Here is a 22,778-nt window from a genome sequence, read left to right as displayed (position 1 = left end):
CCCTTCGAAACAGCACACCTGTATCCCTTGGATAAATGCCTAGTAGTGCAATTTCAGATCCTTTTTTTGAGATTGTCTCTGATGTGTCTTCCCACTTTGCTCAGATCTGGATTCTTCACTTTAATGCCCCTCTTGTAAATTGTGAGATGTTGTACATTAAATAATAATAACAGCAAATACTTACACACTGTTGATTATATGCCTGGCACTTACATATATTAACTCATGGAATCACAATTCTCTGTCGTATGAACTATTATTCCCATTTTTCAGATGAGGTACCTGAAGCACAGAGAGATTAAGTCAAGGTCACATGCTAGTAGATGCCAGAGTTAAAATCTGAGCCTAGTTACTTTGGCTTCAGAAGATTTTTTTAATGTGGTTATCTGAAATGAACTAGTTGTATTAAATTTATCTAAAAATATTAGGAATACAGTAGAAAATTCTTTTTGCCCCATCCTGTCTGAACAGTGGCCGCGCGGTAGACTGGGGTAAGCACAGTTGTGGTCAGAGGCCTGCTGTTGGAGAGTCCCCCTTCCACTTGCAAACTCTGTTTTGTGGTTCATATCAACCTTTCTGAACCAAACATTTTTCATGTCTGTGAGGGGGATGATATCTGATGGAATTGTTTGTACACATTAAGACATTTAAAAATACTAGATATTATTTTTAACTAAGTTCATCTTTTGTTATACACATAATATTTTATTATTTTTTTTTTAACATTTATTTAGTTTTGAGCGAGGGACAGAGCATGAGTGGGGTCGGGGCAGAGAGAGAGAGAGGGAGACACAGAATTTGAAGCAGGCTCTGGGCTCTGAGCTGTCCGCACAGAGCCCGATGCGGGTCTTGAACTCATGAACCATGAGATCATGACCTGAGCCGAAGTCAGACGCTTAACCAACTGAGTCACCCAGACGTCCCTCACATGATATTTTAAATTCCAAAGAAAATGCTTTGTGACTCGGCTTAGCTCTAGAACAACTATTTTTTTTTCTTTCGCCTTCATTTAATATTCTATAAAGAAAATTACTTTTCAGTTCCTTTGGTTTAAATTTTCCTGAATCAATCTATTTCCAAATGTCTTTGTTTACACATCCATGTCTCTATTTTCTAACATCAGTATATTGTCCAAGGTCCCAACCAGAATTCTTAGGAACAGTTGTGCATCGGATGTGACAATTGGAGGGTTTGCTGCTCTTCACTTCTGCCTCGGTAAATTGTTTACTTGTGAACTATAGCCAGGATTCTTGTGTTGCAGGTAGTTTTCTGCAACAACTTGAATGTGTACCTAAACAAATAAATAATCTAAGTTAAACCACTGTGGCAAAAAGGCTTGAATAAACTTGCATGCTACATTCTTTTCCTTCCCAAACATTTGTGTGACTTGCTTCCTCACTGTATACCTGTGCTCTTCAGAGAGGCCTACCCTGCCTTATCTAAAATCGCTGCTCGAGTTGCTCTCTGCCCTCATGCCCTCCTTTAGTTTTCTTAAGAGGATGGGATCACTTCCTGACATTTTATTATATGTTGTTTATTTTCATTTTCTCCCTTTGAATGTAAACACCGTGAGGGTGGAGATAGTTTGCTGACATACTTCTAGCACATAGAACGGTGTAGGGGGGCTCCTGGGTGGCTCCATTAAGTGTCTGACTCTTGGTTTCAGCTCAGGTCACAATCTCACGGTTTGTGCACTCAACCCCCATATAGGGCTCTGTGCTGACAATGTGGAGCCTGCTTGGGATTCTCTCTCCCTCCTCCCCCCCCGCCCCTCCCTTGCTTGCTCTCTCAAAATAAATAAATAAACTTAAAAAAAAAAAATAGTATAGGTACATAGTAGGTACCCAGTAAGCATTTGTTGAGTAAATGAGCAAACTTCAAAGTAGGAGAAAGGCTTGGGCTGTGGAATTAGACCTGTAGCCAAATCTCAGTTCAACCACATACTAGTTATATGACCTGGAACAAGTGCTAGGCTTCAGGTTTTTATTTTTTTGTTTTTTTCCATAAGACAATAATTTCACAGACTTAATAATTTCATAATCCTGAACATTAAATGAAATAATGCACTTAAAAATTAACTTAGTAATTGAGTAGTCAATGTTAAGTAATAGCTGTTGCTATTCTAGGGGTGCCTCAGTGGCTCAGTCAAACATATGACTCCTGATTTCAGCTCGAGTCATGATCTCATGATCTGTGAGTTCGAGCCCCTCATGGGGGCTTGAGATTCTCTCCTCCTCTCTGCCCCTCCCCTGCTCACGGTCTCTCTCTTAAATAAAACTTGAAAAAAAACTTTGAAAAAATCTAAAATATTAGTTCTTAACTTCCTTAGAGGTCTTATTTTATAGTTCTGAGTTTGCAAGGTTTTGTTTATATTTTTCTAGGGGACTCAATGAAATTTCTGCTTCAACTTTTGTATTTTGTTTTACATATTTTTTATTTTATTTTTTAAATTTTTTTATTAAAAAAATTTTTTAATGTTTATTTATTTTTGAAGGAGAGACAGAGTGTGAATGAGGGAGGGGTAGAGAGGGAGAGGGAGACGTGGAATCTGAGGCAGGTTCCAGGCTCTGAGCTGTCAGCACAGAGCCCGATGCGGGTCTCGAACTCACAAACCGCCAGATCATGACCTGAGCCAAAGTCGGATGCTTAACCGACTGAGCCACCCAGGCGCCCCTATTTTATATATTTTTTATTTTATTTCAACTTCTTCTGTAACTATTAGTAGAATATCACTGAAATATTCTTAAAATAAAAAGCAAGATTTTTCACCCTCAGCATTGTGGACATTTGGGGACAGATCATTCTCTGTTGGTGGTGGGGCTGTACTGCATTATGAAATGTTTAGCAGCATCCCTGATCTCCACCCGAAAGAATCCAGTAGCAACCCCCCACCCCTGATGGGGTCACCAAAAATGTCTCCAGGAAGATGTCTGGAAGGGCTTTGCCCTGGATTTTGAACCGCTGATCTGGAGGAGTTCAAATACTGAAGGGATGAAGTACATATTTGAGATACCCAAAGAAGTAAACTTAAAAGAATTTGGTTTTCTTTATAGGACTATATTTCACTTGATTTGAAATATACAAATTTCTAGCAAGAAGGTAATAGCCTGACCTCTAGAGAATTTTTTTTTTTAAAGAATAATGTATCATGAAAGGATTACTTAGGAATGTTGATGTATTTATCATAAGTACCTGTAATCTGCAGATAGAGTCTATTTCACATCTCCAGTTTTAATTATGCTTTACTTATACCACCCTTTTTATATTTAGGTTAATTAAAGAAAATAAGAAGCATCAGGAGCTCATCTTAGACATTTGTTCAGAAAAAGACAATTTAAGAGAAGAATTAAAAAAAAGAACAGAAACAGAGAAGCAGCATATGAACACAATTAAACAGGTAAAAAGACAAAAATCTTTAAAGACTATACTTCAGTTTATAAAGTAAATACATTCCTGAAAATTTGTGTATAAATTGAAGTTCTTTAAGCTAAATTGTATTTTAAATGCAGAGGATTGATTGGTATATAAAGCATTCTTTTTTATGAAGTGGAAATTATAGCCTGATTTTTTTTCTCTTATGTAAATTTAAATTCTTACAAGACATGTGAGTGTATTCTATATATAATAGAGATCAGAGGAAAAAAGGATTCAATTTGGTAGTAAGAAAGACTATTACCAATTAAGGGTGGAAGTAATATATACCTTAATGTTAGTATGTGGCATTAGAATATTTTTAAGCTTATAGTTTAAGATGATTCCATTCTCAGTATTATTGTGAACTATACTGTGAAGATTGGCTCTCCTGCTTCAGATTTTATCTGGCTAGCTGGCTTCTCCAGTTTGTCTTTCCTCTTTTTCTTTCCTTTAAAAATTTTTTTTAATGAACTCTGATGCACGGATTAGCAAATTGAATATTCAGACTAGTAGCAAAGCTGAGCTGCTCTTTATCTTTCTGAGCTGCTTTTTTCCCCCCCCCCCCCGTGGACAGGATTAGAAGCATTTTAGCCTTAAAAGTCTTTCCTTTTGTCTCATCCTTCACCAAAAACTATATAATGAAAATAATAGTAAACAATTCATAATAATAAAAAATTAAACCAAGATTCATTTGCTTATGTTTTGGTATACTTAGTGCATTATTACAAAGTGATTGTATTTGTACATTTTACTTATTTAATCATTATTTTTATATGCTTTAGAGCCACACCACATGCAAACCAAACTTAGAATTTTAAAGTACGAGGGAGTCTTAATAAAGGGCTGAAGCCACATGTTGGTAGGCAGGTCACTGCTGATGACCAGAAACTTCAGATTGAATAGATGGGAGAGAACCAGAGTTGTTCATTTCATGAACTTGTTATTAGCCACATATAGCCACTGAGCACTTGAAAGATAGCTAGTCCAAATTAAGAAATGCTATAAGGTAAAACGGACACTTAATTTTGAAGACTTAGTGTAAAAAAGAAGTAAAATCTCTCAACTTTCCATGTTGATTATGTGTCAAAGTGATAATACTTTGGATACATTAAATTTAATATTTCAGTTTTTGCTTTTTAAAATGTGTCTACTAGAAAATATAAATTATACTATGGCTTGTATTCTATTGGACAGTGTCACTCTAGGTAATTTTGTCATAAGGAAAATTAGTGCACGTGTTCCATAAGCTAACATTTAGGGATTTTTTTTCAACAGCTTTATTGAGATATAATTTACATACCATACAGTTCACCCACTTCAGATGTACAGTTTAATGGTTTTTAGTTGTACATCTTTTACCACTACAGTAAACTATTTTATCACCTCCCAAAGAAACCCCATACCCATTAGTAGTCACTCTTTGTTTCCCTCTGAACTCCTTCCTTCCCCGAGCCCTAGGGAACAACAATCTACTTTCTATGTGTTTATCTCTTCTGCGAGTTTCATATATATGGAGGGAGGTAACATGTGGCCTTTGTGTCTGACTCCTTTCAGCATGTTTTCAAGGTTTCATCCAAGTTGTAGCATGTATCAGTTCTTCATTTCTCTTAATGGCCGAATAATATTCCATTGCATAGATATATAGCATTTTGTTTGTCCTTTTATCAGCTGATGGATATTTGAGTTGTTTCTACTATTTGGATGTTAAGATAATGCTGCTATGAACATTCATGTACAGGTTTTTATGTGATCAATTATATGCTTTCATTTCCCTTGGCTGTATACTTGGGAGTGGAATTGTTGGGTCATATGATAATTCTATATTTAAGTTTTTGAGGAGCTGCCAGACTGTTTTCCAATGTGGCTGCACTATTTTGCATTCCTGCCTGCAGTGTATGAGAGTTCACTTTCTCCACATTCTTGCCAATGCTTGTTGTTACTGGACTTTTTGTTTTGTTTTTGTTTATTTAATGTTTGTTTATTTTGAGAGAGAGAGAAAGAGCGTGAGCCAGGGAGGGGCAGAGAGAGAATCCCAAGCAGGCTCCTGCTGTCAGCACAGAACCCAACACTTGGCTGGATTTCATGACCATGAGATCATGACCTAAGACAAAATCAAAAGTCTGACACTTAACTGATTGAGCCACCCAGGCACCCCTGGACTTCTTAATTATAGCCATCCTAATAGGTGTGAAGCAGTATCTCATTGTGGTTTTGATTTGCATTTCCTTAATGACCAATGAAGTTGAACATCTTGTATATTTCTGGAGAAATACCTATTTAAATTCTCTGCCCATTAAAAAAGATTTTTTTTAGTTGTCGAGTTGTAATAGTTCTTTTATATTCTGAATAATAAACCTATATCAGATATATGGCTTATAAATATTTTCTCCCATTTTTTGAATTGTGTTTTCACTTTTTTTTTTTTAAGATCTTAATTTTTTTTAAGTAATCTCTACACCCAGTGTGGGACCCAAACTCACAATCCTGAGATTGAGAGTCATGTGCTCCTCTGACTGAACCAGCCAGGTGCCCCCTTTTTTCACTTTTCTTGATAGTATACTTGAAACACAAAAGCTTTCAAATTTGATGATGTCCAATTTATCTATTTTTGTGTATGCGTGTGCATTTGGTGTCATATGCAAGATTCCATTGCCAAATCCAAGATCGTGAAGATTTACCCCTATGTTTTCCTTTAAGGGTTTTATAATTTGGCTTTTATATTTAAGTTTTAATTCATTTTGGGGCACCTGGGTGGCTCAGTCGATTAAGTGTCCGACTTCAGCTCAAGTTATGATCTCGCGGTTCCTGCCTGGGTTGAAGCCCCGCATTGGGCTCCGTGCTGAACACTTGCTCAGAGCCTGGAGCCTGCTTCAGATTCTGTGTCTCCTTCTCTCTCTGCCCCTCCCCAGCTTGCACTCTCACTGTCTCAAAAATAAATAAATGTAAAAAAAAATTAATAAAGGTTTTCATTTTGAGTTAGTTTTTGTGCATAGTATCATGTAAGGGTTCAGCTTCATTCTTTGTCGCTATTCTGTCGTCTCAGAATCACATCTGTTGAAAAGACTGTTCTTTGTTCTTCCTCCATTGAATAGTTTTGGCATCTTTGTTGAAGATTGTTTGATATATGGGTTTATTTCTCGACCCTTAATTCTGTTTCATTGATCTCTTTGTCTTTTGTTCCAGTAGTACCAACACTACCTTGGTTACTGTTATTTTGTAGTAAATTTTAAAATGGAGAAATGTGAGTTCTTAAACTTTGTTCTTTTTCTTTCTTTCTTTAAAGTTTATTTATTTATTTTGAGAGAGTGCCAGCAGGGGAGGGGCAAAGAGAGAGAAAGAGAGATCCCAAGCAGACTCCACACTGTCAGCACACGGCTGGACAGGGGCTCAATCCCACGACTGCAAGTTCACAACCTGAATGGATATCAAGAGTTGGACATTTAACCAACTGAGCCATCCAAGAACCCCTGTTCTTCTTTTTCAAGATTGTTTGGCTGTTCTTAATTCCTTACATTTCCATATGAATTTTACTCTCATGTTGTCAATTTCTACAGTGAAGCCAGGTGGGCTTCTGATAGAAGTTGCCTTGGATCTGTAGATTCATTTGGGGTGTTTTACCATCTTAACAATAGTAGGTCTTCTACTTACATGGATGTCTTTCCATTTATTTAGATCTTTAATTTCTTTAAACAGTGTTTTGTAGTTTTCATAGTGTAAGTTTGTACTTTCATTAAATTTGTTCCTAGAGTATTTATTCTTTCTGATGCTATTGTAGATGAAATTATTTCCTTAATTTCATTTTCAGGTTGTTAATTACAACTGTATAGAAGCATTTAATTTTTGTATATTATGTCCTGTAACCTGCCGAATTCATTATTCTAGAAGGTTTTTTGGTGAATTTCTTAGGATTTTTTGAATATAAGGTCATGTCATCTGCAAATAGAGAGTTTTACTTAATCCTTTCCAATCTGAGTGGCTTTTATTTCTTACCTAATTGCCCTCCCTGCCTAGACCTTCTAATATGGTATTGAATAGAAGTAGCAAGAATGAATATCCTTCTCTTGTTCCTGATCTTAGGGAGAAAGCTTTCAGCCTTTCACCATTAAGTACAAAGCTAGCTGTGGGTTTTTAACAGATGCTCTTTATCAGGTTGAAGAAGTACCTTTTTATTTCTACTTTGTTTAGTGTTTTGTGTTGTTGTTTTTTATTTTGCTCAGTGTTTTTTTGTCATGAACAAGTATTGAATTTTATCAAATGCTTTTTGTGTATTTATTGAAGTGATCATGTGTTTTTGTTCTATTGATATGGTACATTACATTAGTTGATATCTGGGTGTATAATGCCAGCCTTGCATTACTAGGATAAATCCCTGTGGGCCATAGTGTATAATTCTTTTCGTATATTACAGAATTGGTTTGCTAGTATTATATTTTCCATTGGCTGAGGATTTTGGTATCTACAGTGATAAGAGATACTGGTCTTATAGCCCTTTTTCTTGTGATTTCTCTGGTTTTGGTGTCAGAGTAGTACTGACCTTATAGAATGAGTTGGGAAGTGTTTCTTCTGTTTTGGGGAAGAGTTTGTGAATAATTGGTATTCCTTAAATGTTTGGTAGAATTTATCTGTGTAGTCTCCTTGGCTTGAATATTTCTTAGTGGGCAGGTTTTTATTTTTTTTTTTTTTACTAATTCAGTCTCTTTACTTATTATAGGTCTCTTCAGATTTTGTTTTTTTTCTGTTCTTAAGCCAGTTTTGGTAGTTTGTGGCTTTCTAAGAATTGTCCATTTAGTTCATCTAAGTTAAATTGGCCATAGTATTCATTCATACTGTTTTATTTCTGTTACTTCTGTAAGATCTGTGTGCCCCTCTTTCATTTCCATTTGAGAAGACCCCCGCCCCCCACCAGCTTCTTTTTGGTCAGTCTCCCTAAAGGTTTGTCAATTTTGTTAATCTTTTCAAGAACCATTTTGTTGAATTTTCAGTTTTTCTATTTTCTATTTCATTAATTTTCATTCTAATATTTATTTCTTTCCTATTGCTGGCTTTATTTAGGTTTTGTTGGGGCGCCTGGGTGGCGCAGTCGGTTAAGCGTCCGACCTCAGCCAGGTCACGATCTCGCGGTCTGTGAGTTCGAGCCCCGCGTCAGGCTCTGGGCTGATGGCTCAGAGCCTGGAGCCTGTTTCCGATTCTGTGTCTCCCTCTCTCTCTGCCCCTCGCCCGTTCATGCTCTGTCTCTCTCTGTCCCAAAAATAAATAAACGTTGAAAAAAAAAAAATTTTTTATTTAGGTTTTGTTTCCTTTTCTTTTTCCAGTGTCTTAAGATAGAAATTTAGATTATTAATTTAGGATCTTCTATTTTATTTTATTTTATTTCATTTTATTTTAATTTAATTTAATTTTATTTTATTTTATTATTTTATTTTATTTTGATGTTTATTTTTGAGAGAGAGAACATGTGTGCACGCAGGGGAGGGGCAGAGAGAGGGGAAGACCAAGAATCCCAAACAGGCTGTGTGCTGTCAGCGGAGAGCCTGATACAGGGCTTGATCACACGAACTGCGAGACCATGACCTGAGCTGAAATCAAGAGTTAGACGCTTAACAGACTGATCCACCCAGGCGCCTCTTTTATTTTTTTAAGATTTGATTTTTAAGTAATCTCTACACCCAACGTGGGGCTCAGACACACAACCCCTTGATCAAGAGTTGCACACTTTACTGACTAAACCAGCCAGGCTCCCTGAGATCTTTCTTTTTTATTAATAGAGGTGTTTATAGCTATAATCTTCCCTCTAAAGACTGCTTTAGATACAACCCTAAAGTTTTGGTATGTTGTGTCTTTATTTTCATTCACCACCTTGTATTTTCTAATTTTCCTTATGATTTCTTCCATTAGTTATTGAGGTGTTAATTTTTACATATTTGTGATTTTCTCAGATTACTTGGCTGTTACTGACTCTAGTTTCATTCCATTCTGGTTGAAGAACATGCTTTATATGATTTCAATCTTTTACGTTTATAGAGGTTTGTTTTATGACCTAGCATATGTTCAGTACTGGAGAAAGTTCCATGCATACTTGATGAGCATGTGTATTCTTCTCTGGTTGGGTGGAATGTTGTATAAATGTGTTAGATCCAGTTCTATAATTTTGCTCGTCTCCTATTTCCTTGTGAATCTTCTGTGTACTTCTGTCCATTATTGAAGTATTGAAGTTTCCAACTATCAATTGCCTTCTTCATTTCTGTCAGTTTTTGGTTCATGTATTTTGGTGCTATGTTATTAGGTACATATATACTTAGAATTATTATAGATTGTCCATTTAACCATCATGAAATATTCCTCTTTATCTCTGGTAACGTTTGTTTTTTTTTAGTTTATTTTGCATCTTAGTATATCCACCCCTCTTATGGTTGTTTGCAAGCTGTATCTTTTTACATCCTTTTCTTTTAGTCTGAATCTTTGAATTTAAAATCCCTCTTATAGATAGCATATTGTTGGATCTTGTTTTTTTATTCCAGTGTGATAATCTCTGGCTTTTGATGTGATTATTTAACACAATCTCACTTAATGTTGTTATTGACAGTGGATTTCTGTCTGCCATTTTTTCCCTATATGTATCATGTCTATTTTGTTCCCGTTCCCCCCTTACTGCTTTCTTATGCATTAAGTAAATATGTAACATTTAAATTTCTTTCATATTTTCACTATATTTTTTTATTTCCTTAGTGATTGTTCTGGAGCTTACTATATACATCTTACCAGAATCTGTGTCAGCTTTATACTTACTTACTTCTAATGAGATTTAGAATTATCGCTAACATTTACTTTTGATTTCTGTGTTTGAAGTATATTCATTACTTCCTCTATGTTCCTTTTCATTGTTTATATTTATTTAAAGTGTTGATGGCCTACTTGGTATAGCTATGAAAATAACTGGAAATAATTTTCTTTTCAGTTAGAATCAAGAATAGAGGAACTTAGTAAAGAAGTTAAAGCTTCCAAAGATAAACTAGTAGCTCAAGACATTGCAGCTAAAAATGCAGTTCAGCAGTTACATAAAGAGATGGCCCATCGAATGGAACAGGTATTTTTCAAATCAATATCATTATTAACTTCATATTCTGGTGACTCTTTCTTGTTTATTATAAACTAACTTGTTAGACTGTTTTGAGTATCAGTGGTATCTTAAGAATAGGTAATTAATCTTTTTAAAAAATGCTAAAGCAATGCATAAATACATGCTAACTACAAAAATATTTTTAAAATTAAGGAAGTATATAGAAAAAAAAGTGAAAGTCCTCTTTCATTTGTACTTCTCTCTTCCTGCCCCCAATCCCTTTATATCCCACTCCTTGTTCTGTAGTAATTATTAATATTTTGGTTATGTATCTTACCACATACATAGGTATGTCACACAAGCTTATGTGTATGTATTCATATACTTATTCCTCCTACTTTTTTTTTTTTATGTTGTATTTATTTTTGAGAGAGAGAGACAGCGTGAGCAGGGGAGGGATAGAGAGAGGGGGAGATACAGAATCCGAATACAGGCTCCAGGCTCTGAGCTGTCAGCACAGAGCCCAACGTGGGGCTCGAACTCACAAACTGTGAGATCATGATATGAGCCAAAGTCGGATGCTTAGCTGACTGAGCCACTCAGGTGCCCCCTGATTCCTCCTACTTGATTGGAATCTTACTGTATATCTTTTTGGGGGGTTTCCTACTTAATTCATTTTGGTAATCTTTTTGAGTTGGTATATATGGATTTCAGAAGAGATCATTTTAAGTATTTTGTGTTATTATTGCCTGCACTCTTTTTTTTTTTTTTTTAATTTTTTTTTCAACGTTTTTTATTTATTTTTGGGACAGAGAGAGACAGAGCATGAACGGGGGACGGGCAGAGAGAGAGGGAGACACAGAATCGGAAACAGGCTCCAGGCTCTGAGCCATCAGCCCAGAGCCCGACGCGGGGCTCGAACTCACGGACCGCGAGATCGTGACCTGGCTGAAGTCGGACGCTTAACCGACTGCGCCACCCAGGCGCCCCAGCCTGCACTCTTAAGTATAGGATCTTAGTCATCTTCATTTCTCTATTCATGAAACCTAGCATAATGCCTAACAATTGGTCCTTATGGTGAATTGAATCAGAAAGTGTTACCTGCCTGCTAACACTGTCAGTGAGATGGATCCTGTTCTTTCTGCCCTAAAGCTACTATCGTAGGTAGCTTTCTGGAAGAACTTTAGCAAACAGTTGGTCCTCAACCTTTATTTCTGTGATTCTTTACAATATGATGATTTAAAATCTATGCTCTCAGCTCTCAAACTTTTTGTACTAATTGAAGAGAAATATAGAGGATGAGACCTTAAGAATTTGTTGGTTTTGGTAGACTCAAACGTAACTGATAATTAGAACCACCAAGCTTTTTAAAAAATGTATTCTTTAGAGTTTATTATATTTTCAAATAAAAACAAAATGGTAGTTGGATATATACAATAACAATTCAAACAGTAAAAAATTAGGCTTCTTCCAAACATTTTCTCCCATTTTCCCCCTTCCCAGAGGTAACCATTGATGCCAGTTTCCTGTGTATTTTCCCCAAATGTTTATTGCCTAGACAAGCATGTGTGTATTCTCCTTCCTTCCATCCCCCCTTTTTAAAATAATTGGCAACATGCTGCATTCACTACTATGTAATTGTTCTCTCTATAATGATGAAAACTGTAGGTGAAGTTATTAACATTAGCTAATGTATTGAGATTTAGCTATGGGCCAGGCCACGTTCAAAGCACTTTACAACTTATTTAATCTTCACAACAACGCTACGAAGTGGGTATTATGGTGTAGATTTTGGAATTCATTTCATTTAAATATTTATAGATCTGCTTCATTCCTTTTTACCCCTACCTTTTCCTGTCAACTTTTTGAAAAATTTTAAGCCTGTAGAAAAGATAAAAGACTAGTAAAATGAACACTGTTTTATCCTTCATGTAGAGTCACCAAACCTGGTTAAATTTTATTTAGAAGTAGATTCCCAGCATGAGTGTGCACCTGTTTACGCACACACAGTACATTCCCCAGTTTAATTTTCCAGCTTGAGGTTTCTCCATTTCTCAGACTGCAGGTAGAATGAATACGAACCTCAAACTTCCAGGAGGGTAGGCTTATATTATAAATTCTCAAGGACTTACAGCATGTTCCCTTTATACCCCCATTCCTGGATTGGGAAATGTCCACAAGGCAATGAAGAGTTCAGGCCTAGCATACCATTCTGGATTCCTGCTTCCTCTTAGCTTCTTGGGCCCTGGGGGTTTCTCATACTTTGTTGTGAGCTCAACTGTTTATTAAAAGAATATTTGTTGTATTTCATCTAAATTTTTGGTGTTTTAGATGGGGATGGTTTATCTACCATATTTTGAGACCAGAACATCTTACATTTTATCTTAATTTTAACTGGCTATTGAATCCTATTGATTATCTTATTCATGCTTTCTATGTGTTTATCCAAGTCAGTGATAAATATCTTAAACTGGTCAAATCCAAAGACTTACTGGCTCCTCTTCCTTTATCTGTACCCTAAATGGACAGACTTTTTGAAGAAGCTTAAGCAATAGTATGATCTTGTTTAATACTTCCAACAGTTCTGGGAAGTAGGTGCTGCCATCATCTGGGTTGAGACCTAGAAATGTGAATACTCAGCACCCCACATTATTCCTTCGCAGCTGATCCACGGATGACCGAGTAACAGGACATCCCTTGCATAGTCAAGAACCTCATAATATTTTACTTTAATTGTCTTTTTTCTGGTTTTTCTGCTTCCCATCTCTCAGTTTCAGAGAAGCTACCATCCTGCCACCAGTTATCTTACTAATTTGTTTAATAAAAGGTTTGATTTATAAATCCTTTGGCTTCCCATTGCCTGTAGGATAAAATCTCAACTCATTAGCATGATAAGAGAAGCCCTTCTTCCTTTGAAGATTCAATCTCTAATTAAATCTGTTTCATAACTACTTCCCCCCACCCCAGTCCAGCCAACATGCTAAATTTAAACCCTCCAAAATGTCGATATCCTCAAAAAAATTATGCTATTTTATACAACTAGGCATTTGCGCTTTTGTTCATGTTATATGTATATATGTTGTTTATATAACGTGTAAACATTTTGTTTATATGTTATTCATACCTAGATAATGAGCTTTTCTGGGACAGAAGCCACAACTTGTTCTTTGTGTTTCCAAAAGCTAATACATTATCTGAACATCAACTTATGAAACTAGACTTCTTTTTAAGTTGATATTATCATTAATTGCTTTTCCTAAGAACAGTTATTCAGTTATCTAAAAATATAGCTAATTCCGTTAACCAGTTCCAGCACAGTTTTCTCAATTTTTGTCCACAATTACATCGTGAAATCCTCAGGGATCTCTGACATTCCTATTCCAATATTTCCCTTAATTTTTCCTGAAAATTAACAGGTTATTTCAGTGGGGGGGGGGGCCCAATTGGACAATTTTGAAAAGTATTTGTATAGTATTCTGAGTGTCTACTAGATGTGCTTATCAGCTATAGCAGAACTTCATGAAACGTTCTTTGTTATGTACTTTTCATCAGACCATGGTAGCTTTACCTACATTCTCTTTAACGTTATATCTTCTTCAATTCAGTTATAGTATCAGTTGGTATTTACCACTAGATGCCAATGAAAAGCCCTAAAGTTTAAGGTTTCATCTTTTATAACATAAATATGTGTTCCATCATATTTGCAAGCTATGAGTGTAAATTTACTTAAATGAAGGGCTATCTGTAGAAGTTTTCATTACATGAAACTTCAGAATATGGAGTACTGGCTTATATTAACAGAATTTTGAGAGTATGTAGGTATCACAATCCAATTAGGTATTTTTTTTTTTTTAACGTTTATTTACTTTTGAGACAGAGAGACACAGAGCATGAATGGGGGAGGGTCAGAGAGAGGGAGACACAGAATCCGAAACAGGCTCCAGGCTCTGAGCTGTCAGCACAGAGCCCGACATGGGCTCGAACTCACGGACCGCGAGATCATGACCTGAGCTGAAGTCGGCCGCTTAACCGACTGAGCCACCCAGGCGCCCCTAGATATTTTTTTATTAAGTGGAAAACTTTAGAAAAGTTTTTCATATACAAGAAATCAGATGATCATTCATTAGCCTACAGTTAGCAAGGGAGCTAAGATTTTTAGATTTTAGGAACTGTCAGGCATATAGTCAGGGTCCTGGCAGAAAACAGAAACTGCCGATTTGAGAATGTAATGAAAGGACTCTTTACAAAAAAGTATGGACAAGGTTTAGGGGACCCAAAGGAAAATGCAGGGTCTTGAGATGCTAGAGGAGCCACTGTTACTCTTTGGGCTAAAGGAATAAGGAGAGGGAGCAGGTAATGCAACTCAGAAGGGTTAGTTGTATAGTGTGGACACCTGACATAGACAGTGGCCTTCCGTGAACCTGTGGTGACTCTGGAGGAGCCAGATCTCACTCTTTGCCTGTAGTTCTGATCTGCCTAATGCCTCCCGTTGACTGAATCCAACTGGAAGTATGAGGGCAAGGGAACTTATTGATACGGTCCGTGATAGTCATCTTCCCAAAGCACAGGGTGGGATAGGAAAGAGTGGAAGAGTGGATCTGGAGGAGTAAATGGGAAACAGTAACTATGTCAGCCAAAGTAAAAGGAATAGGAAAGAGTAAAAGCAAATAGTAGTGATAGTAATTTATTGGCTGTATCTTTTTTCTATAATTCTGAATTTTTCCTTTCATTTAAAAATTTCATGACACAGGCCTGAGAATGTTGTGCAAAAAAAAAACCCAAAAATACATTGGTGATATTGTAGAAAAATTTTATTTTATTATTTTTTTGTTATTTAAAATTATTTTTAAAGTTTATTTATTTTGAGAGAGAGCATAAGCAGGGGAGGGGCGGGGGGGGGACAGAGGATCTGAAGCAGGCTCTGTGCTGACAGCAGAGAGCCCTACGTGGGACTTGAAATCACGAACCATGAGATCATGACCTGAGCCAAAGTCAGATGTTTAACTGACTGAGCCACCCAGGCACCCCTGTTATTTTTTTAATATTTGTTCTTGAGAGGGAGGGAGAGAGAAGGGGATGAGCAGAGAGCAAGGGAGATAGCGGATCTGATCTGTTGTCAGGGCAGAGTCAGATGTGGGGCTCGAGCTCATGAACTGTGAAATCATGACCAGAGCCAAAGTTGGATGCTTAACCCACTGAGTCACTCGGGTGCCCCAAGTATTACTTATTTTGATTGATTTTGATTTTGTTTTGCAAAAAAAGTTTTATTAATGCTGGATATTTTTTCAAAGGCCAACAAAAAATGTGAAGAGGCACGCCAGGAAAAAGAAGCAATGGTAATGAAGTATGTAAGAGGCGAGAAGGAATCTTTAGACCTTCGAAAGGAAAAAGAGATACTTGAAAGAAAGCTCAGAGATGCAAATAAAGAATCCGAGAAAAACACTAACAAAATTAAGCAGCTTTCTCAGGAGAAAGGACGGTTGCACCAGCTGTATGAGACAAAGGTATAACTTGGTGCTGTTGTACCTTAGTTGAAATGTATTCTTTTTGCTTTTCTTTAATCAAATAATCATAACTTAATGTGGTTAAGTCACTATTAAACATAAAGTGGTTTTTGTTAGTTTGCCTTCTAAGAACATGAATGTTTTAGTAACTTTAATATCTCATTACTTGTCTGCGAAAAGTCTTTGCTGGGAAAAAATGAGATTGACACATGTTTATTAAATAACATTTTCTTGACAGGTATTTTTTTAAAGTCCTCTTTTAATATCTATATGTTGAAGAAATGAGAGTTCTGCTTCAAAACATTTTATTTTGGTAAAATATATACATAGTATGATCAAGATGTAAACAATTTTTCAGCCAGAAGTATACAATTTGACTGAATCTCAATGTAACAGTTATTTATCATAGAAGAGAATTTATATTTTTCTTGTAGAAAAACATGTTCTTCTTAGATGCTGCCCCAAAAGATTTAATTACTGAGCTTTTTAGAGTCCTTGCTGTTAACTAGCTGCCTCATGGCATGGTCTTATTTCTAGTGGATTATCATTTCTTGATGATGAATGTTATTTTTTTTTTTATAAATTAACTTTTAGTTCAGAAATGTTGTCATTGTTCTCAGGAATTCTGGAAAAATTTAATTTGTATTTTGCCTGAATGCCAGCCAGTTGAGAAGGATCATGAAGGTGTACTTGTAGCAACGTATCTAGTTGGTTAAAATGTAAATGTTAATCATCTTATGTCTATTAATTTGATTTAGGGTTTTGCTACTCTCTTAATCATTTGAACTTTAAATTAGGTTTACGGCTTGTAGGTTATAATATGCTAGCCCCTGAAATACAGTGTTAATTGCACTGATTATTTTGATGAGGCATAAAAGATACACAAAGAGTTGGTTGATTGTTTAAGTGAAAAATATGACCTAGTGATATTGTTTTAGGAAAGTGAAACTACTAGACTCACCAGAGAAATTGACAAATTAAAAGAAGATATCAACTCTCATGTCATAAAAGTAAAATGGGCACAAAACAAATTAAAAGCAGAAATGGATTCACACAAGGTAAGTACTGTAATGCAATGGAAAAGTTATTAAAACCAGTTTTAAGAGCAAATGCAATAATAGTTAATGAGGCATAAAGCTTAATGTAGTGACTTCTGGGGAGTAGGTGGGGCCTAAATATTTGGTAATTGTGAAAAGGTATTTCCTTGCATGATTTACATATTAAATTACACTATTAAATTTTATCATAAATTTTAAAAATATTAAACTTTGTCATTCATTGTTTATAAATCCAAAATTGATTTTGTTCTTTAAGCATTTTTTGATATTTATATTTAATATTAAACATTGTCAGAAATTTAGGGGAAAGAGGGGAGTCTGTGGGTTATTTATAAAAATTAAAAGTAAACTCTGAAAATTTTAAAGGAATGTCAGTGATGCTAAGATTCTTACAATCAAGAAATATAAATTCTTGTTTATGTGGTGCCTGGGTGACTCAGTCGGTTGAACGTCTGACTCTTGACTTCAACTCAGGTCATAATCCCAGAGTTGTGGGATTGAGCCCCATGTGTGCCACCAAGTGTGGAGCCTGCTTAATGTTGTCTCTCTCCCTCTGTCCCCTGCCCCTCCCCAGCTTATATGCACCCTTGTGCAATCCCACTCGCTCTCTCAAAAATAAAAGAAAATAGAGGCACCTGGGTGGCTCAATTGGTTAAGTGTCGGACTTCGGCTCAGGTCATGATCTCGCAGTTCGTGAGTTCGAGCCCTGTGTTGGGCTCTGTGCTGACACCTGGGAGCCTCGAACCTGCTTCAGATTCTGTGTGTGTCTCTCTCTCTCTCTCTGCCCCTCCCCAACGTGTGTGCATGCACATGCATGCTCTCTCTCTCAAAAATAAACATTTAATACAATTTTTTAATTAAAAAATAAATATAAATTTTTATTTTAATAAGAGTATAATAAAGATTTTAAGAATGTTTCCATATCTGTTTACTATGAATATAATTGCATTGGTATTATGCCTAATGAGTATCATTTAAAAAAAATTAATATAATGATAAGTGATCCTAAAGGCTGGTATGTGATGCCATGATTTTAAGCACCAACTGAACTGGTATAAGAGTTAATAAAAATCTGAAGATGATAGATGTGAAGTAAAAGAACAACTTCAAAATAGGATTTAAACTGGAGAGCAGTATTATTTATAACAATTGCCAAGTTTTCAAAAATAAGATTAATGATATTGTTTAAAACCATAATCATAGGTTATCTCACTAAATAATTCTAAGTAGAACTGTTAGTAACCTTTGGATATTTACATATAATATTATCAGAGAAAACTGTTGGGAGAAGTGTTGACGGTGGTCACAGAATAGAGAATGGCAGCCGTCCTTGAGTTCTGAGCTAAATGCTGATCCGCACAGGAGTGTTGACGAGCTACACAGGCAGAGAAGGAATTAGGATCGGAAATCCTTGCAGTTCACACAGGCAGGGCTGTAAATCATTTAAAATGTCCCTTTACTTTCAGTTACAGAATGAAGAATTAAAATTCCAAATCCTACATCATGATAACGATTTCCAAACTATCCAAATTGCTTCAAAATCTGAATATAATAGTAGGTCATATCTAATATCTCTGGCACTTTTCTCCTCATTATCTCTAGCCCTAAGGGATGGGATGCTGCAACTTATTAGAATACTAGCATTGGAGCGTGAAAAGTGAAAGGCTAACATTTGGTCTTCTGTGGCCATATGTGTTAAAAAATTGGTAATAATAGCTATTTAATGGCAGCTTTGAGGTGAGATGAAACCAGATACTTTGTAAGTAGGTTAGAGAATTAGTTTGAGGCTGACATAATGAGGTCACGTGGTGTGGATTGCTAGAAAACGAAAATAAGCATATTGACCTAGTATGTGGAAATTAGAAATTAACCAGTTTTTTTTTTTTTTTTTTAAGGCATTTATTAACCAGCAGGTGTTTAACTGGGCCTTCCTCTGTGCACAGCACTGTATGAAATAATATGGATGCTGTGAAAGCCATGGAGGACACAGTAATTGCTTTGAGAGAGTGTCTGGGATGGGATCCTGGTTACCTGTTTTACGTTATTTACCTAGTAGATGTGAGGTGGTGTCTCTAGATCAAAGGATGCAAAGATTTAATGACCGTCTAGGCAGTATAGGCCACCTTTTAAAAGGTGAACAAGAGCCAGGACTCTTGTAAGTTTTTCTCCAGGCACCCTTTCCAATTTCTAGTTTCTGCCCACCCAGTCCTAGGTATTAATATTGAAGTTCTGGATTCACTGTGATCGTTAACCGCTGAGCAGGCCTCCAGAGGTATTACCAGAAACTAAGTCTTAGTTAGATCGGATAGCTCCTTCATCAGTAGAATTATCAATTGGATCAGACAATAGAAATAGTTTCACTTATTCCTTTTCTGAAACTCCTTTGGAAGTTAAATTGAAATGTGTTTTTAATGGCTAGCTTCTAAAAACAAAAGCCTTTTATTTTTAGTGTAGTGAAGGACTTTCCCCACAGTGTACCTCATATAATTGTTCACCTACCTGGTTGCTACCTATTTACCTACTTGGTCCCAGGATAAAATAATCTCACTGGAGCATAGATGTTGTCAGTGATAATTTCATTCTTGTATGGTTTAACTTATAAAGCCCACTAATTAGAAGCTAGTGCTCACTTTTAATTAGCTTTACTGTTACCTCACATAGTAGAAGTATATGTTCAGTTCTGTAACTCTTCTATAACTATAATTGGTTGCATTATGGAGTAACAGGGTTCAGTTTAGCCTCCCACCTTAAAAAACTTAATTAAAAAAAAAAAGAAAATATATGAAATGAAGGTTTTTAGGTTTGGGACAACAAAGGCAGCACAGGACAGTGATCCCTGAGAGAAGGGAATCAAGCAAGATGGAGAATTTCCAGGTTGCTGCAAAGAAGAAGAACCCAGACAGATTCCAGCAAGTCTCCATGAATTGAGGAGACAAAGTTTGAAGTATGGGAAACAGGGTAGAGTACCAGAGAAGAGAAAGATTTGGAGATTTGCACTGTGTTCCCTTCAATTCTTCATTCAGCTCAGTACTAATCAGTATATGTGTATGAGAAAGAGGTGGAGAAAGAACTATCAGAAAGGAGTAGGGGTGACAATTCCTAGGGCTCATAAGAGTGGTTCACGTTTCCCCCAACCAAGAGAGAGTGCTCTTAACATACAGGGCATCCAGTGGTTCTCAGAAGGGTGTTGCTTTAGCAGTGGGGACTAATTAGCCCGAATTCAAAGTCTGTTATGGACCCATCTTACAAAGCTTTGAAAGAAAACCTCAAATCAAATTGTTTCAAATAACCATGTCCCAGAAGAAAGCCCAAAATACTTGAATTCAGAAATCTCTAGGATCTACAAACTTAAAATTGACAGTGTCTGGTATCCAATAAAAAATTACCAGACATGCAAAGAAGCAGGAAAATATAGCCTATAATGAGAAGTAAAGAAAAATCAATTGGTAGAAACAAAGCCAGAAATGACCTAGGTGAAAGAAATAGGTAAGGATGTTAAAACAGCTGTTATAAAAATATACTCCATATATTCAAGAAGGTAAATAAAAGCATGAGTATGTTAAAAGTAGAGACACGAAAGGTGAAATGGATGTAACGTCTGAGATGAAAAATACGGTGGGCAGAATTAACAAGATTAGATACTATAGAAGACAAGATTGGTGGACTTGAAAAACATGAAACTTTAAAAGCTATGCTAGTGACTCCTAGATTTAGAACTTGGACACAGAATTCCAGATTCATATAGTCCAATGGCTGTTTGGCATCTGACATCTGGGATGACTCACAGGCATCTTCAACTGAACATGTCTAAAACTCTGTGGATAATGTGCCCGCCCTCCATTGCTTCCCTTCTCAGTAGATGGCAGTTCAGTCTTTTAGTTGCCCAGGCGCAAAACCTGAGGATTGTCCTTGAATTCTCAGTCACCATATCCAGTCCTTTAGCGACTCTTCTTGCTCACTTCTTTCAGGTCTTTACCCATCTGTCACCTCTCAGTGTCACTTTCCCTGGCTCTCTCAACATTCATACCTCCCTTCAGACTTGCTTGTGCCCTTTATTTTGACTCCCTAGCACTTGTCACTATCCAATATAACGTAGTTTTACTTATGTATTTTATGTATTATTTATGATCATCACTAGAATACCAGCTTTATGAGAGTAGATATTTTAACTGTCTTCCAGTAAGATTTCCCCAAAGCTTAGAACAGTGCCTCACATGGCAGTGAACACAGAATGAGTGACTGCATCAATGAAACATAATACCTTAACCAAACTTATTTTATTCGATTATTTATTTAATAATGATTTAGCATTATAGGAATCTCTCAATTGCTGTTTTTTGAGTGGAGTACCTACTGTGTGCCTAGCTATTTCAGTTATTGATGATATGAAAGTGGGGAAAAAATATATGAACGATTTTTCTCTCCCCTCCCCTCTTCGAGCTAATACTCTGATATTAAAAAAAAAAAAACAAGGTTTGAAAAATTCTCCAAATAATTTGTATTTTAGAAGTGATACTGAGTTTTTTTTTTAATTTTTTTTTTAATGTTTGTTTATTTTTGAGACAGAGACAGAGCATGAATGGGGGAGGGCCAGAGAGAGAGGGAGACACAGAATCTGAAGCAGGCTCCAGGCTCTGAGCTGTCAGCACAGAGCCCGACGCGGGGCTCAAACTCACGGACCGTGAGATCATGACCTGAGCTGAAGTCGGACGCTTAACCGACTGAGCCACCCAGGCGCCCCAAAGTGATGCTGAGTTTTAATCCAAACCAAGTTTTTACTAGAAGACCAGCAACTGGAAGTATCTAGCTAAGTACTTAATTGTATGAGAGATTATAATAAAAAATGACATGAGAGAAGCGGTGTGTGAAGATAGGTGCAATTTAGGTGGTTCAAAAGACGAAGAGAAAGACGTTCAAAGTGGAGGAACAACAAGAAAAAAGGAAAAATGGGAGTTGAGTATTTGATGTTTAGCAAGACTGGCCTACCTACAGCAGAAAGTTTATATTAGTGATTCCTTGTTGATTCAGCAAATATACTTGAACAATAAACATGTGGCAAGTACTAAGCCGGGGGTTGTCCAGAAGCTGTGTACTCAAAGGGGGGAACACGAAAGCTACAGTACGGCGTATACATTGTTATACCCTATGATGCCCCGGATTCTGTCTATGGGAAGGCAGAATAGCAGCATCTACCCCCTTCTGAATAGCAGCTACCAGGAGGTCATACCTAAACCCTCGTCTCAAATCCACAGTATAGCCCAGACCATGGGACTGGATGGGTGCTCTGAAGGAGAACTTTGGAAAATGAGCTGCAGAGCAGGGCTGTATCTGAAAAATTGCCACAGGAAGCAGGAAGCCAGTTGAGGATACAGAGAAGGCAACAGCAAAGAGGGAAAAAACAGTATATTGTCTTGTAGTAGAAACAGAGGAAGGCTATCCAAAGAGTCAGAAGGGGTCAGAACTGGAGCAGGTAAGTCAAGAATTAAAAATGAGAGAAAGTAGTTGGATTTGGTAAGAGTAGTCCGTCCAAACCTTCAGAATTGCTATTTCAGGAGAGTGGTTAGGAACAGAAACCAAATCACAGCATGGATGTGTAAGACAGTTTCGAATAGATACCATGGCTGTGAAACAACTGTCTTTTGTGTGTGTGCAAAGAACTGTTTAACGCTGTGTTCGTCTTGGCTTATCATGTTAGTTACTTGTAGCGATTTACTTAAAACTCTGTCAAATTTAACTTGATTTTAT

At 36.5% G+C, this 22,778-nt stretch overlaps 1 protein-coding gene across 1 annotated transcript in view; it reads left to right on the top strand.

The window, feature by feature from the left end:
* Positions 1-22,778, top strand: part of CCDC186 (coiled-coil domain containing 186) — a 53,934-nt gene that overhangs the window by 13,390 nt on the left and 17,766 nt on the right. The window contains exons 3-6 of the mRNA XM_047073480.1: positions 3,271-3,397; positions 10,370-10,498; positions 15,763-15,975; positions 16,914-17,033. Of these exons, the coding sequence (XP_046929436.1) occupies positions 3,271-3,397; positions 10,370-10,498; positions 15,763-15,975; positions 16,914-17,033 (589 nt within the window). The remainder of the gene's footprint in view (positions 1-3,270; positions 3,398-10,369; positions 10,499-15,762; positions 15,976-16,913; positions 17,034-22,778) is intronic.

The sequence above is a fragment of the Lynx rufus genome, unplaced genomic scaffold (genome assembly GCF_022079265.1).
Source record: "Lynx rufus isolate CCGP_SWC_20201006 ecotype Redwood Valley unplaced genomic scaffold, mLynRuf1.p SCAF_11, whole genome shotgun sequence".
Classification (NCBI taxonomy): domain Eukaryota; kingdom Metazoa; phylum Chordata; class Mammalia; order Carnivora; family Felidae; genus Lynx; species Lynx rufus.
The sequence above is the reverse complement of the archived record's forward strand: the minus strand, read 5'-3'. Positions and strand labels throughout refer to the sequence as shown.